This window comes from Phocoena sinus, chromosome 5, assembly GCF_008692025.1.
Source record: "Phocoena sinus isolate mPhoSin1 chromosome 5, mPhoSin1.pri, whole genome shotgun sequence".
Classification (NCBI taxonomy): domain Eukaryota; kingdom Metazoa; phylum Chordata; class Mammalia; order Artiodactyla; family Phocoenidae; genus Phocoena; species Phocoena sinus.
In genome coordinates this window covers 92,457,710-92,474,225 of record NC_045767.1, presented here as the reverse complement: position 1 = coordinate 92,474,225, position 16,516 = coordinate 92,457,710, and the positions used below count along the sequence as shown (strand labels likewise).

Sequence of the window (16,516 nt, the reverse complement as noted above, 5' to 3'; positions counted from 1 at the left end):
GTGTGTTTGTGAGTGTGTGTGTGTGTGTGTGTGTGTGTGTACATTCACATATTTATACATATGAATTTATAACAAGTGGCATTTCAGATCAGGGGAAAGGGAATTAGGAAAATTGTTTATCCATTTGCGGACAAAAAATTGATTACTAAAACTGTGCATTCATTAGAATATGGTTTTAGCATGTTGTGACAGAAACTCTAAATAACAAGTGCTTCAAAAAAGGTAGACGTTTATGTTTCTTATGGAAAAGTCTGAACCATGTAGTTAATTAAACAGAAGTCCAGGTTCCTCTTATTTTTTTGCCATCATAAGATATTTTCTTGCCTACATAGTTTAGAAGAGTCCATATTCTGATATATCAGTGGAAAGGGGGAAATAGGTGAATGGAAGGTATACCCTTTTCTCCTAAGGGCATGAGACAGAATTTTCATTTGTCTTTTCTGTTCATACCTTCAGAGAAGTTAGAAAATAGTTTTTATTCTGGCAGCCCTGTGCCTAGCTAAATGTTCTGTTGCTGTGCAAGAAGAGGTATAAGAGAAATTTGGGGACAACTAGCAATCTCACCTTTACCATACCTAGTACATTTCAAATGGATGAAAGAAAAATATAAAAATTATAAGCCATAGTATTAGAAGTATATAGAGGAATATGTTCATGACCTATAGGTTTCAAAAGTCTTTTCAAGCAGAGGCAGAAGCATAAAGCATAAAGGGAAATACGTCGTAAGAATTAAAATGACTGTATAATAAAAGATGTAAAAAAAAGATGACATACCAGAAAAATAATTGTAACATATGCAAGTGAAAAAGATTAATACCCAAGATATGTGAAGAGCTCCTTTAAATAAGGTTCCTCAAAAAAAGTAAAAGTAGAACTACCATATGATACTATATGCTATTCCACTCTTGGGTACATATTCGATAAAAATGAAAACACTAATTTAAAAAGGTACATGCACCCCAAGTGGTACTGTTCATAACAGTATCTCTCTCTCTCTCTCTCTCTCTCTCTCTCTCTCTCTCTCTCTCTCTCTCTCTCACACACACACACACACACACACACACACACACACACACAGAGGAATACTACTCAGCCACAGAAAAAGAATGAAATTCTGCCATTTGCAATGCCATGGGTGGACCTAGAGTATTATGCTTAGTGAAAAGCCGGACAAAGACAAATGCTGTATGTTATCACTTATATGTAGAATCTAAAAAATAAAGCAATGAATGTATATAACAAAACAGAAACAGACTCACAGAAAACAAACTAGTGGATACCAGTGGGAAGAGAGAAGGGGGGAGGGGCAAGATACAGGGGTAAGGGATTAAGAGATGCAAACTACTATGTATAAAATAGATAAGGAACAAGGATATATTGTATAGCACAGGGAAATAATAGCCATTATTTTGTAATAACTTTAAATGGAGTATAATCTATGAAAAATTTTTATTTATTTTTGGCTGCTTTGGGTCTTCATTGCTATACACGGGCTTTCTCTAGTTGCGGTGAGTGGGGGCTACTCTTCTCTGCGGTGCGTGGGCTTCTCATTGTGGCTTCTCTTGTTGCGGAGCACGGGCTCTAGGTGAGCAGGCTTCAGTACTTGCAGCATGCGAGCTCAGTAGTTGTGGCTCGCAAGCTCTAGAGCTCAGGCTCAGTAGTTGTGGCGCACAGGCTTAGTTGCTCCACGGTATGTGGGATCTTCCCGGACCAGGGATCGAACCCGTGTCCCCTGCATTGGCCGGCAGATCCTCAACCACTGTGCCACCAGGGAAGTCTTCTATGAAAATATTTTTTTTTTTCTATGAAAATATTGAATCACTATGCTGTATATTTGAAACTAATATAATATTGTAAATCAAGTATATACTTCAGTTAAAAAAAAAGAGCTTTTTAAAAAATATTTATGTATTTGCTGTGCTGGGCCCTAGTTGCGGCACACAGGATCTTTGTTGCTGTGTGTGGGATCTTTGTTGTGGCATGTGGGGTCTAGTTCCCTGACCAGGGATTGAACCTGGGCCCCCTGCACTGGGAGCATGGAGCCTTAACCACTGGACCACCATGGGAGTCCCAAAAAGACCTCTTTAAAATTGATGAAAGACAAATACCCTAGTAGAAAAATGAACCAAGCACATGAACAGGCAATCCACGGGAGAAATCCAAATGGTTCATAAACATTAAAATACGCTCCCTGTCTCATCATTTGAGAAATGCAAATTAAAAAGACTTTTCAAATTTGTCTGTCATATAGGTAACCAGTGTTGGCTAGGGTGTGGGGAACATGGGTGCTGTCACACATTGTTGGTGGGAGTATAAACTGTACTGTCTTTGGAGGTCAGTTTGGCAGCATCAGAACTGATGATGCGATGCCCTCTGACCCCATAGTTTCACTTTTAGGAATCTTATAAAAAGTCATCAACATGTAGGTTGAGTGATGTCTGTATACAGATATTTATTGTATCATTGTATTAACTAAAGATGGTAAATTATATCAATAAAAGAATATTTAAAAATTATATATCCATACCATGTAATATTATGAAACTGTAGAGAGGAATAAAGTGGTTCTATGTATTCATACATAGAATACTCTTCAGGAAATAATTGTTTTCTTCAGAAAGTTGCAGAACAGGATATATAGAAAGAATCCATCTATGTAAAAAAACAAAACCCAAAGTGTGTGTGTCTGTATATATATATGGGCAATTTTATAGGAGAAAAAGACATGGAAGAGTAGGTACCATTCTGCTTATACTGCTTTTACATTTGGGGAATGCTGTTGGGGAGGTAGGGGTTTACCTCGTTTCTTCAGTGTGGTTTGAACTTTCTTTACAGTGAAACTAAACTTATATATGATGAACAGATTATCACTGTAGTAAAAGATGTGTTTGTTTTTCATGCTGTTTTTAGGATTGGTCCAAAGGAAGATTTTTTCCACTGTCTGAAATGTAACTTATGCCTCACAGTAAATCTCCAAGGAAAGCACAAGGTATATAATTCAGTTTGCATGATTTAAAGAGTATTACAGTGTTTTTGAAAACAGCTCAAATCCTAATTTGTTTAAAAGCATGCTCATTTTCAGGTATTACCGAGTACAATCATGTCGCTTTTTATTTTTCAGCAGTATTAAGTAGATATTCTAAAGTATACACCTTAGAATATCTGATCTACAATTCCATTTCTTCTCTATGGTGTGTAAGAATACTTCCTCCATCAGTTATTAGTAAAATGTAGACAACTTCTAAATTGACTTATGGATTCTTATCGATACTGGTATTAAGAATAGCTTTTAAAAAGCGTGGTACAGGAGGGCTTCCCTGGTGGTGCAGTGGTTGAGAGTCCGCCTGCTGATGCAGGGGACGTGGGTTCGTGTCCCGGTCCGGGAAGATCCCACATGCCGCAGAGCGGCTGGGCCTGTGAGCCATGGGCGCTGAGCCTGCACGTCCGGAGCCTGTGCTCCGCAATGGGAGAGGCCACAGTGGTGAGAGGCCCGCGTACCGCAAAAAAAAAAAAAAAAAAAAATGTGGTACAGGAGAAATACAGAGCAGTGTAACCTTTTGTTAACACAGCATTCCAAGAAAATTCAGTATTCCTTTCATAATTAGACACATATTTTTCATTTGGATGTAGAAATTTTGTGTCATGATCCTAGGCCTGTTAAAAATTATTTTTCATTACTTAGGAGAAAATCTAATAAACTATCGTTTATAGTACAGATTCTATCCAAGAATTTAGAGAATGGAGAGACTAACGAGGGTGTTTTAAAAATAGATACTAGATAATAACTGGCCTAAAATACTGAGGTGGTGAGATGAATAATGAACATAGGGGATATTGTGACGAGTATAAGGAAGAAACAATGGGGCTGAATAAAGATGACATCCAAGGTTTTTAGTGCTGGCTTAAAGTAGTTGATTAATAGACTGTGAATTTGTAGGAGATAAAAGATTGGGTTTGGTTTTACCGACTTGAGTTTAGGGTGATAGCAAGATATGCTTGCTGTGTTGTCTTTAGAAAACTGTATACTCATTTTCTCTTGTGGTATTTTTATTTTGTTTCTCAGTTATTTTTTATTGTTTATATTAGTAAATGGCGTATCATCTATCAGGTGCTTAGTTAAAAAACCTGGGCATCATCCATGGCTTGGTGCTATTTCTCTTACCTCCTCACACCTAATCAGACACTGTCTTGTCCAGTTAAGAACTCTGGCCCTGTGGGCACCGTGTTGGAGCTCAAATATATTTCCACCTCTTGCTACCATATAATTTTGGGAGTTCTTTAGCTTCTCTAGGCCTCAAATACATCATCTGTAAAATGGGGTAATAATTGTACCTGTTTGATTTAGTGTTGTGGGAATTAATTGAGGTAATACAGGTAATGAACTTGGCATATGGCATGTAGTACAATCTCTGTAATATGAAATGTTATTATTTATAAAATGAAGATAATTTGAATAATTAAGACATATTCATAGTTCTGAGAGTTAACTGTTCAATTTTTGTCTGACATATAAGAAACGTGTATTAATGTTCATTATTATCTTTAATAAGTTGGTATGGTTTCCTTTGTTTTTATTATTAATACTATGGTTATATCATTTCCATCTAGTTAAGCTTTGGTAATTTTAGTTTTGCTTTTGAACAGTGTATTGAAAATGTTTCCCGGCAGAATTGTCCAATATGTTTGGAGGTAAGCTTAAAATACTTTTTGTTTTGGAAATATCCCCTCTTGAATTTAAAATACTGGGTATTTATATTGTCTTCATGTAGTTAAGCACTAACATTTATTTCCTTTTACAGGACATTCACACATCCCGTATTGTTGCTCGTGTCTTGCCATGTGGACATCTTTTACACAGGTAAAGTAACTTTGGTTTTTTTCCTAAAAAATGTTTGGAAATAGTGGAGGTACTTTTTGCTTTATTAAAATAATGTTATATTTTTCAGAACGTGTTATGAAGAAATGTTGAAAGAGTGAGTGTTTCATGGGATTTAAAAAAACTGTAATTGTAAGACCTCTGTTTTCTTTTCTTTCCTTTTTTTTTGTTTTTTTGAGGGGAGGGGGAAATGGGCAAACCTTGCAGTTACTTGCACCATATTGGACATGGTAGATATTTCTCTCGAGATGGGTTGGGTAGATGTGTAGTGTTAAATTGAGCAAAAAGCATGGTGGGGGCATAGGACTATACCTTTGTCCTTTTGTTTCTGTTATGCCTTATCTCATCCCGCAACTTGAGACAGATAACTCTCATTTTCTGGCTGTACTTGTTGGGGAGCTCAGTTCTCTACCAGAGGCAGTCATAGCGTTGTAAAAAATAAAAATACTGAGGCATGTTGCTCAAAATTCTTAGTTGTTTTATCGGCCCAGTATAATGACCTGCCAAAAAAAGCTGCTAACTAGATTTATCTAATGCTGATTTTGTTGTGGGGAAAGGATGCTAAAGTGAGATGCAAATAGTTAGGAAAGAGGAGACTGTGTAAATGTATTTTGGTCTTGCAAATTAATGAGTAGAAACTTTAAGAGCCAGATAGAAGGGAACTTTTTCAGAATTTTTAGAAAGGAAATAATACGATCTGAATAACTTTTAAGGAATACAATCTCTCCTTTGCTTGAATAGGTTAAGAAATTGAGGCTGTTTAGCTAAAAAGCAGTTTAATTGGTTTTTAAAATATATTGAGTATATTCTACAGAGAATATTGAGTAATTCCTCTTCATTTTAGAGAACTGAGGAAAAAGAATTAGGTTTAAAAAACACCCTATGGCACAGGATTTAATTGAAAACTTTAACATTATGAAAGTTTCCAGATTTGTAAGATGATCTTGAAATATAAAATAATATCTATCTTAGATGGTTTATGTACCAGTTAGCATGCATCTTCTTGTACACCTGAGTTGATATACTCCCCATTTAATGTTTGGGAAATAACTCTTTTATCTCTCCTAGAGGCTACAGGTGTCCATTATGTATGCGCTCTGCTTTAGATATGAGTAGTTACTGGAGACACCTGGATGATGAGGTAGCACAGACTCCTATGCCATCAGAATATCAGAACATGACTGTGGATGTGAGTAGAATCAATGCTTAAAAAAACTTTTCAGGTTCCTTGTTGATGTTCATGTTTATTTTTGCCCTTTTGCTCAGATCTGTCTAAAAAATACTATTTGGGCATACATGCCAATGTGATGATTAATGGGAAGAACAGAATAATCTTTAAATTTTAGTTACTCTGAACTCAAAAGGCCAGGAAAAAAAATCCAAGAATATCTTTGTGAAATTCTTTCCAACACTAGATGGCAGGCAAAAACTTTATTCTGAATAATTTACATATTACTTAACAGAGTCAGTTGGTAATGTAACTGAGTAGAGGTGGATTACTGGTTTGATGTTTTATTTTAATTATGTTTTAATTTTAATTATTTTAAATTTTATTTCAGGCAAACATGTTTACTGATTTTTTTTTTAAGATTACTTCTTGGTTTTTAATGTTTATTACCCTTTTTAGTCTAAGACTTTATTTGGTCTTAGCCTGTATTCTAAAATATAAGAGGTATTTCTGTGCCTTTTGCCTTGTGGAGAATGATCATCTTTTCTCCATTAATTGAGATGTGCTGCTATCTAGTCTCAGTATAGTACATTCAGTTACAGGTTAGAATTGGAAAGTACATAGCTTTCTGGTGCTTTAATAATTTTTTGACATATGAATTTTCAAAACATCTTCATTTCAAATACTTATACACAAAAAGATAAAAACCACTTAACAAAGACAGATAAAAATTATTTTCTGTTTTATTCACACTGGAGCATTTCATAATTCATGTGGATAATTGAATTGTTAGTAAGATCAATGAAAGATCACTTTTGTAATACTGATAGTTGTGTCATGTTTTATTAGAGGCTATAATAATGTGCTATGTCCTATTTAGATAATTTTTTAAAGTAACAGCCTTATTGAGATATAATTCACATATCATACAACTCATCCATTTAAAATATCCAGTTCAGTGCTTTTTAGTGTATTCTTGGAGTTGTGCAAACATAACCACCATCAAATTTAGAATATTTTCATCACCCCAAAAGGAAACCCCGTAGCCATTAGCAGTCATTCCTTAATCCTCTAGCTCTAGGCAACGAGTAATCTACTTTCTACATTTAGATCATATTCTTAAAAGAATTACTTTCCAAATTATAATTTAGAGAAAATTTGGATGTTTTCTACTTATTATGGTGTGGCTCTTCTAAAGCTAATGCTTTTCTCACATAGTAATTTATTGATCTTTTTTCAGGTTAACACCTTTTTTATTTTTCAGGATCTCAGTACTAGAAGAGATTAATTCCTAAGTGGCATCTTATTGTCATTTTAGGGACGAGCCAAAAGCTTTTCTTTGTTCAACTTTAGAAAGTATTCTTTTGGACTTTAATTCATTTTTGAGGCATGGAAGGCTAGGAACTTAGCATATTAAAGAATAAGCAAAAATATTATAAGTATGTAAAAATTTGTTTTGTTAACTAAGATAATATTCTAAGTGTCAATGAAAAATAATGAAATTGTGTGTTGTTTTTGAATTAGTATAGGTGTTGATCTGATTATGATGCCTATGTTAATTTTTGTGCTACTACTATTTATACTATTTGGGAACTATTTTAAAATAAGACTTCTTAGCTCAAATCCACATTTTCATTTTCTAAATTCACAGCTAATCTCTTATTAGAGATTTTAGTGAACAAATAAAAGGTATTTCTATTTACGGAAACGTTTAGACTTAACATATGTATGTTTTCATATCTTTAGTATGATTTTCGAGGAATTGTTTTGAGCAGACAGTGCCACTTTCTATCTATAAGGTTCAGTATACTTAATTTTAATTCATCTCTTTTCAGATTCTCTGCCATGATTGCAATGGAAAATCTACAGTCCAGTTCCATATATTAGGCATGAAATGTAATTTTTGTGAGTCCTACAATACTGCTCAGTCTGGAGGATGTAGAATTTCAGTAGATCAGCAATGACCAGCCTATACTGCACTGGACAACTGAGCATTTTCTGATATAGAAAAAGGCTATCTTTTTATCATGGTGCGTCAGAATCTGTGCATTAGAGTTGATGTGTTTTGTTTTAGTGTCACAGGGTAAAATCATATTACAGGACTTAAGAATTCAGGGTCTCTTTGTAGAATTATCACAGCTCTACGTTGAATGACAGCCACCATGCTTGTGTTTTGATTGGAAATTCCTTTGTTGTCAGTTGTTTGGAAGTTAATGTTTGCCACTGAAATTCACATCCATAGATGTATTATACTTACACGGAACTTTGTTTTAAGTGACACTATGCACACAGAATTCATTTCTAGTTCTTGATAGAACTGTACTTAATTCTCAGTATTATTCTTGACTTTTTAAGGGGTGTGCTATGAGAATGTGTTCTATCTTACTGTTAAAATCTAATTACATATACTTTAGAATTTTCTAAGACGGTCCTTTGGATCCTGTAAATGTGAATTATGATGTAATAACTGCTAATAAAACTATATTGAAACAGTATTTTATAGAAAGTTTTTTTCCAAGGCTATCTATTTTTGGCTCAGAGCAATCCTCTTTTCTTTATTTTGAAGTATTCTTCTATAAGAGTAATTGGGAAAAAGGTAAAATAATAGAACTCTTCTAAGCCTTAAGAAAGCCATCAACATTGAAAATAATCGTTTTGGTTGTCCGGAATTATTTTTTCAAAGAATAATTTATTCATTCAGTCAGCAGTTATTTAGTGAGCAACTGTTATGTGCTGGCTATGGTTCTAGATGCTATAGAGATAACAGTGAACAATACAGACCAAAGTCCCTGCCTTCATGGTGTTACATTTTAGTGTTCTTCACACTTGACTAGCTTTTTCCTTGTTTTTCTTTATGTATGCAGTGGTTGTCTTTGTTGTGAATCGGGTGGGTTCTTTCTTCTCTAAATGCTTGAAAGTAGGTATGGATGAGTAGAAGGGACATGAAATGTAACTTTTTCAGGGACTCGTGATGGAATTAAATATACCTCTTAATTCAGGAACATGGTACACAAAAATGTTTGATGACCTGAACTTTTTTACAGCAGTATCCCAGTATCCAACTTAGTCTGTTTATAAAAAGCTTTAGGTTAGGACGTAAAATGTGTACATATCAGTCGACAGGTATTTATTAAAGACCAATTATGTTTCCAGCTTTGAGTTAGTTGAATCTCCTGTGAATAAGGAAGATAGGCTTTTAACTAAAAATCCTCACATTTCTGGTACATTTATTTCTTTGTTGAAATCTCTACCTGGACAAAGATAGCAATATTTGTTTGTCTGTTTTGGCAACTCTTTGTGGCCTGCGGGAATCTTAGTTCCCCGACCAGGGATCGAACCTGCACGCCCTGCAGTGGAAGCACAGAATCTTGACCACTGGGCTGGCAGGGAAGTCAAGGCAGCAGTATTGATTTCCAGTTTTGGGCCCAGATCTTCTTTATTGTATCCTGTCTTCCTGTCTTCCATGTTCTGCTCTTGTGTTCTCTCCCTTTGTCTGTTTCCTCCGCCTGGGCAGAGCACTTGTGCTGATCTTGATTTGGGGAAGGAATGGGATATTTTGCTAGGTATTACCAGTCAGTATACAGATAAGGAAAGACTAGTTTTCCAGTTGTATTACTTTTTATTTCTGTTATCTAATCCTGCTAAACTGATTTAAATCATACTGTTGCTTTTAATCAGAATCATTGGCTCTTTGAGTAGGAGTGAGTATTGTAATAGTAACAAAGTTCTGATTTGAGCATCTACTGTTTGCCAGGTTTAGTGATTAGCATTAATCACTACCATAATTCTGTAGGGTAGGTGCTGTCATTTCATAGATGAGAAGGCTGAAGTTCAGAGGTTAAATGAGCTTGAGTTAGTGACAGGCACTCAGTATTGGAGCTGGGAATCAGATCCAGGTCTATGACCCCAAACCCACTATACCATGCTGCCTTTAACTCAAACTTCCATTTTGCTAAACTACCCTTGATAGCTAAGTCATCTGTCACGGAGGAGCTTGTGATTTGATAGACCTTCCATTTTTAGTTGCCTTCTTTTATCTCTAAATCTGATTAGTTACATCTTCAATTCAGGATGCAAATCTGTCCAAAATAATGCAGAATTGGTAATGTAAAAGCTTGTTTATCATATCATGTGCTTGTGTTTATGATATCAGTCATGTGCTTGAAGCAGTTTTCAAATGCCCTTGAAGTTTATGTACCAAGGGTTTCTTCAAGGGTTTGTCCATGACATGTCAATTCTATGCTTAAAATCCTTCAACAGTTGTCATTCACAGTGAGAAGTTCCTTAGCATTCAATACATAATACTTAAAATGGAAAACCTTAAAAATTGTTTTGGCTTGTCCTAATTCAAAAATATCTTTATTGTAGGAAAGAGATAGGAAAAGAAAGTTAAAAAAACCTCATCTTTCAGAGATGACTACTGTTAATATTTTTTAATGGATAACTTCGTTCTTTTCTTGTTCATAGAGACTTTTAAAAAAGCTTAGGAATGTTAAATGCTTAGTCTGATCTTTGGTATGGTGGTATGGTAGAATTGTCTGTCCCTGAAATAAGGTAGAGCAGAATTGTCTGTCCCTAAAATAAGTCAGATTGCCTTGCCACAGAATTTGTATGTACAGTGTACCTACAGTGTGAAAACCAGTAATACAATGTGTTTATGAATTTCTTGATGCATGGAAGCCTGTTGGCCCCTTTTATCATTAATGAAGTGTGTATATCAAGTTGTTCACTTTTTACCTCTTGTAGTTTCTAGAGTCTTCTTAACCAGATTGTGGAGTTGTGTATGATATTGACTTTATCTCATGTTTGAAGTAGTAGTATGTTTATGGTGTCATAGATTTTTAAACTCATTCTTGGTTTTTTTCCACTAAAACCTATTTTCTTATTGTACACATATTTAATTTTCTTTTAATTAAAACAATTTTGGTCATGAATCACAACAAATGTGAGTAGTAAGGAGCCAACATCCTATCTTATACGTGCTTGACACCTGTAGGTGTTCAGTAGTGAATACATTAATTTGAAGTGAATTAATTAACTTGAAATGGATGTTCAAAAGTCTGTGCCATTTCTTTAATCATCTCTAAGTTCTCTGACAGTTTTTGCCATTTGTATTATTTCACTGAATTTATTTCTTACTAAGTGGACTTATTTCTTATTGTCATTTTCATGTCGATTTTCTCCCCTTGTGCTTGTCCAGTTAATCCTTTGTATTACATGCCACCTTTAGGCAGGTCTGCTTTTGTAATTTGTCCTTACACATCCGTTTTCATTCCCATAATAGTTTCATACCTACTTGGTTGTCTTCCATCTGATTTCACTTTCTGTCTCCCTCACGTCCATCTTGCCAGATTACTTTTCCTAAACTTACTTGTTATAATTTTAGTCAAAATAATGTACAGGTTCCCTACCGTATATTTGATTAAGCCCAGATTCCACACATTGACGTCCTTACAGTATTGTTCCAGTTTTTTTTTTTGATAATCTTTATTAATTCAGTTAGCATTTTATTTTTTTATACAGCAGGTTCTTATTAGTGATCAATTTTATACACATCAGTGTACACATGTCAATCCCAATCGCCCAATTCCTCACACCACCATCCCCACGCTCCGTGGCTTTCCCCCCTCGGTGTCCATACGTTTGTTCTCTATGTCTGTGTCTCAATTTCTGCCCTGCAAACTGGTTCATCTCTACCATTTTCTAGTTTCCACATATATGCGTTAATATATGGTATTTGTTTTCCTCTTTCTGACTTACTTCACTCTGACAGTCTCTAGATCCAACCACGTCTCAACAAATGACCCAGTTTCGTTCGCTTTTATTGCTGAGTAATATTCCATTGCATATATGTACCACATCTTCTTTATCCATTCGTCTGTCGATGGGCATTTAGGTTGCTTCCATGACCTGGCCATTGTAAATAGTATTGCAATGAACATTGGGGTGCATGTGTCTTCTTGAATTATGGTTTTTTCTGGGTATTTGCCCAGTAGTGGGATTGCTGGATCATATGGTAGTTCCATTTTTAGTGTTTTAAGGGACCTCCATACTGTTCTCCATAGTGGCTGTATCAATTTACATTCCCACCAGCAGTGCAAGAGGGTTCCCTTTTCTCCACACCCTCTCCAGCATTTGTTGTTTGTAGATTTTCTGATGATGCCCATTCTGAATGGTATGCCATTCTTGTATACCTCATTGTAGTTTTGATTTGCATTTCTCTAATAATTAGTGATGTTGAGCAGCTTTTCGTGTGCTTCTGGGCCATCTGTATGTCTTCTTTGGAGAAATGTCTATTTAGGTCTTCAGCCCATTTTTGAATTGGGTTGTTTGTTTCTTTAATATTGACCTGCATGAGCTGTTTATATATTTTGGAGATTAATCCTTTGTCCGTTGATTCGTTAGCAAATATTTTCTCCCATTCTGAGGGCTGTCTTTTTGCCTTGTTTATGGTTTCCTTTGCTGTGCAAAAGCTTTGAAGTTTCATTAGGTCCCATTTGTTTATTTTTGTTTTTATTTCCATTACTCTAGGAGGTGGAACAAAAAAGATCTTGCTGTGATTTATGTCAAAGAGTGTTCTTCCTGTGTTTTCCTCTAAGAGTTTTATAGTGTCTGGTCTTACATTTAGGTCTTTAATCCATTTTGAGTTTATTTTTGTGTATGGTGTTAGGGAGTGTTCTAATTTCATTCTTTTACATGTAGCTGTCCAGTTTTCCCAGCACCCCTTATTGAAGAGACTGTCTTTTCTCCATTGTATATCCTTGCCTCCTTTGTCATAGATTAGTTGACCATAGGTGCGTGGGTTTATCTTGGGGCTTTCTATCTTGTTCCATTGATCTATGTTTCTGTTTTTGTGCCAGTACCATATTGTCTTGATTACTGTAGCTTTGTAGTATAGTCTGAAGTCAGGGAGTCTGATTCCTCCAGCTCCGTTTTTTTCCCTCAAGTCTGCTTTGGCTATTCGGGGTCTTTTGTGTCTCCATACAAATTTTAAGGTTTTTGTGCTAGTCCGTAAAAAACGTCATGGGTAGTTTGATAGGGATTGCATTGAATCTGTAGATTGCTTTGGGTAGTATAGTCATTTTCACAATGTTGATTCTTCCAATCCAGGAATATGGTATATCTCTCCATCTGTTGATATCATCTTTAATTTCTTTCATCAGTGTCTTATACTTTTCTGCATAAAGGTCTTTTGTCTCCCTAGGTAGGTTTATTCCTAGGTATTTTTTTTTTTTTTTTTTTTTTTTTTTTTTTTTTTTTTTATGCGTTACGCGGGCCTCTCACTGTTGTGGCCTCTCCCGTTGCGGAGGACAGGCTCCGGACGCGCAGGCTCAGCGGCCACGGCTCACGGGCCCAGCCGCTCCGCGGCACGCGGGATCCTCCCAGACCGGGGCACGAACCCGCGTCCCCTGCATCGGCAGGCGGACTCTCAACCACTGCGCCACCAGGGAAGCCCTATTCCTAGGTATTTTATTCTTTTTGTTGCAGTGGTAAATGGGAGTGTTTCCTTAATTTCTCTTTCAGATTTTTCATCATCAGTGTATAGGAATGCAAGAGATTTCTGTGCATTAATTTTGTATCCTGCAACTTTACGAAATTCATTGATTAGCTCTAGTAGTTTTCTGGGGGCATCTTTAGGATTCTCTATGTATAGTATCGTGTCATCTGCAACAGTGACAGTTTTACATCTTCTTTTCCAATTTGTATTCCTTTTATTTCTTTTTCCTCTCTGATTGCCATGGCTAGGACTTCCAGAACTGTGTTGAATAATAGTGGTGAGAGTGGACATCCTTGTCTTGTTCCTGATCTTAGAGGAAATGCTTTCAGTTTTTCACCATTGAGAATGATGTTTGCTGTGAGTTTGCCGTATATGCCCTTTATGATGTTGAGGTAGGTTCCCTCTGTGCCCACTTTCTGGAGAGTTTTTATCATAAATGGGTTTTGAGTTTTGTCAAAAGCTTTTTCTGCATCTATGGAGATGATCATATGGTTTTTATTCTTCAGTTTGTTAATATGGTGTATCAACATTGATTGATTTGCGTATATTGAAGAATTCTTGTATCCCTGGGATAAATCCCACTCGATCATGGTGTATGATCCTTTTAATGTGTTGTTGGATTCTGTCTGCTAGTATTTTGTTGAGGATTTTTGCATCTGTATTCATCAGTGATATTGGTCTGTAATTTTCTTTTTTTATAATATCTCTGTCTGGTTTGTTATCAGGGTGATGGTGGCCTTATACAATGAGTTTGGGAGTGTTCCTTCCTCCGCAATTTTTTGGAAGAGTTTGAGAAGGATGGGTGTTTGCTCTCTTGTAAATGTTTGATAGAATTCACCTGTGAAGCCATCCGGTCCTGGACTTTTGTTTGTTGGAAGATTTTTTTTTTTTTTTTTTGCAGTTCACGGGCCTCTCACTGTTGTGGCCTCTCCCGTTGCGGAGCACAGGCTCCAGATGCGCAGGCTCAGCGGCCATGGCTCATGGGCCCAGCTGCTCCGAGGCATGTGGAATCTTCCTGGACCAGGGCACGAACCTGTGTCCCCTGCATCGGCAGGCAGACTCTCAACCACCGCGCCACCAGAGAAGCCCTGTTGGAAGATTTTAGTCACAGTTTCAGTTTCATTACTTGTGATTGGTCTGTTCATGTATTCTATTGCTTCCTGGTTCAGTAGATTTTGGATCGTCGTGTTTGCATTGTCATTTGTCTCTAGGTATTTTTTGATTTCCTCTTTGATTTCTTCAGTGATCTCTTGGTTATTTAGTAACATTGTTTAGCCTCCATGTGTTTGTGTTCTTTATGTTTTTTTCTGTGTAATTCATTTCTAATCTCATAGCATTGTGGTCAGAAAAGATGCTTGATACGATTTCAATTTTCTTAAATTTACTGAGGCTTGATTTGTGAGTCAAGATGTGAACTATCCTGGTGAATGTTCTGTGCACACTTGAGAAGAAAGTGTAATCTGTTTTTTTGGATGGAATGTCCTATAAATATCAATTAAATCTGTCTGGTCTATTGTGTCATTTAAAGCTTATGTTTCCTTATTAACTTTCTGTTTGGATGATCTGTCCATTGGTGTAAGTGAGGTGTTAAAGTCCCCCACTATTATTGTGTTACTGTCGATTTCCACTTTTAGAGCTGTTAGCAAATGCCTTATGTATTGAGGTGCTTCTATGTTGGGTGCATTTATATTTATAATTGTTATATCTTCTTCTTGGATTGATCCCTTGATCATTATGTAGTGTCCTTCCTTGTCTCTTGTAACATTCTTTATTTTAAAGTCTATTTTATCTGATATGAGTATTGCTACTCCAGGTTTCTTGTGATTTCCATTTGCATGGAATATCTTTTTCCAACCCCTCACTTTCAGTCTGTATGTGTCCCTAGGTCTGAAGTGGCTCTCTTGTAGACAGTATATATATGGGTCTTGTTTTTGTATCCATTCAGCAAGCGTGTGCCTTTTGTTTGGAGCACTTGGTCCATTCACATTTAAGGTGATTATCGATATGTATGTTCCTATGACTATTTTCTTAATTGTTTTGTGTTTGTTTTTGTAGGTCCTTTTCTTCTCTTGTGTTTCCCACTTAGAGAAGTTCCTTTAGCAGTTGTTGTAGAGCTGGTTTGGTGGTGCTGAATTCTCTTAGCTTTTGCTTGTCTGTAAATCTTTTGATTTCTCCATCGAATTTGAATGAGATCCTTGCCAGGTAGAGTAATCTTGGTTGTAGGTTCTTCCTTTTCATCACTTAAAGTATATCATGCCACTCCCTTCTGGTTTGTAGAGTTTCTGCTGAGAAATCAGCTGTTAACCTTATTGGAGTTCCCTTGTATGTTATTTGTCGTTTTTCCCTTGCTGCTTTCAATAATTTTTCTTTGTCTTTAATTTTTGCCAATTTGATTACTATGTGGCTTGGCATGTTTCTCCTTGTGTTTATCCTGTATGGGACTTGATGTGCTTCGTGGACTTGGGTGGCTGTTTCCTTTCCCATTTTAGGGAAGTTTTCGTCTATAATCTCTTCAAATATTTTCTCTGGTCCTTCTTTGTCTCTTCTCCTTCTGGGACCCCTATAATGTGAACGTTGTTGCGTTTAATGTTGTCCCAGAGGTCTCTTAGGCTGTCTTCATTTCTTTTCATTCTTTTTTCTTTATTCTGTTTTTCACTATCATTCTGAATCCTTTTTCTGGAATGTTGCCTATCTCCTCTTCATTTAGTTGTTTTTTTGGGGTTTTATCTTGTTCCTTCATTTGGTACATAGCCGTCTGCCTTTTCATCTTGTCTATCTTTCTGTGTGGTTTTTGTTCCACAGGCTGCTGGATTGTAGTTCTTGCTTCTGCTGTCTGCCCTCTCTATTGTTCTAGTTTTATCTTTTCAGTTTTATTGTTCATTTTTCATTTACATATATTTCTTAAACACACCTTTGGATTTTTGCTCTTTGCATTTTTGCTCTTTGCCTTTGCACACGTGGTTCCTTCAGGAAT

General features: G+C 36.1%; 1 protein-coding gene across 5 annotated transcripts in view; it reads left to right on the top strand.

Moving 5' to 3' along the window:
* The window catches only part of RCHY1 (ring finger and CHY zinc finger domain containing 1), a 33,020-nt gene that overhangs the window by 7,359 nt on the left and 9,145 nt on the right, over positions 1–16,516 (top strand). For 2 of the 5 annotated variants that reach the window (XM_032632439.1, XM_032632442.1), the window contains 6 exons: positions 2,911–2,989; positions 4,645–4,689; positions 4,800–4,858; positions 4,947–4,973; positions 5,945–6,065; positions 7,880–8,539. In XM_032632439.1, the coding sequence (XP_032488330.1) occupies positions 2,911–2,989; positions 4,645–4,689; positions 4,800–4,858; positions 4,947–4,973; positions 5,945–6,065; positions 7,880–8,008 (460 nt within the window). In that variant the 3' untranslated portion in view covers positions 8,009–8,539. Of the gene's footprint in view, positions 1–2,910; positions 2,990–4,644; positions 4,690–4,799; positions 4,859–4,946; positions 4,974–5,944; positions 6,066–7,879; positions 8,540–16,516 lie in introns of those variants that run through there. The other 3 variants (XM_032632441.1, XM_032632443.1, XR_004349968.1) reach the window with 2 other exon arrangements.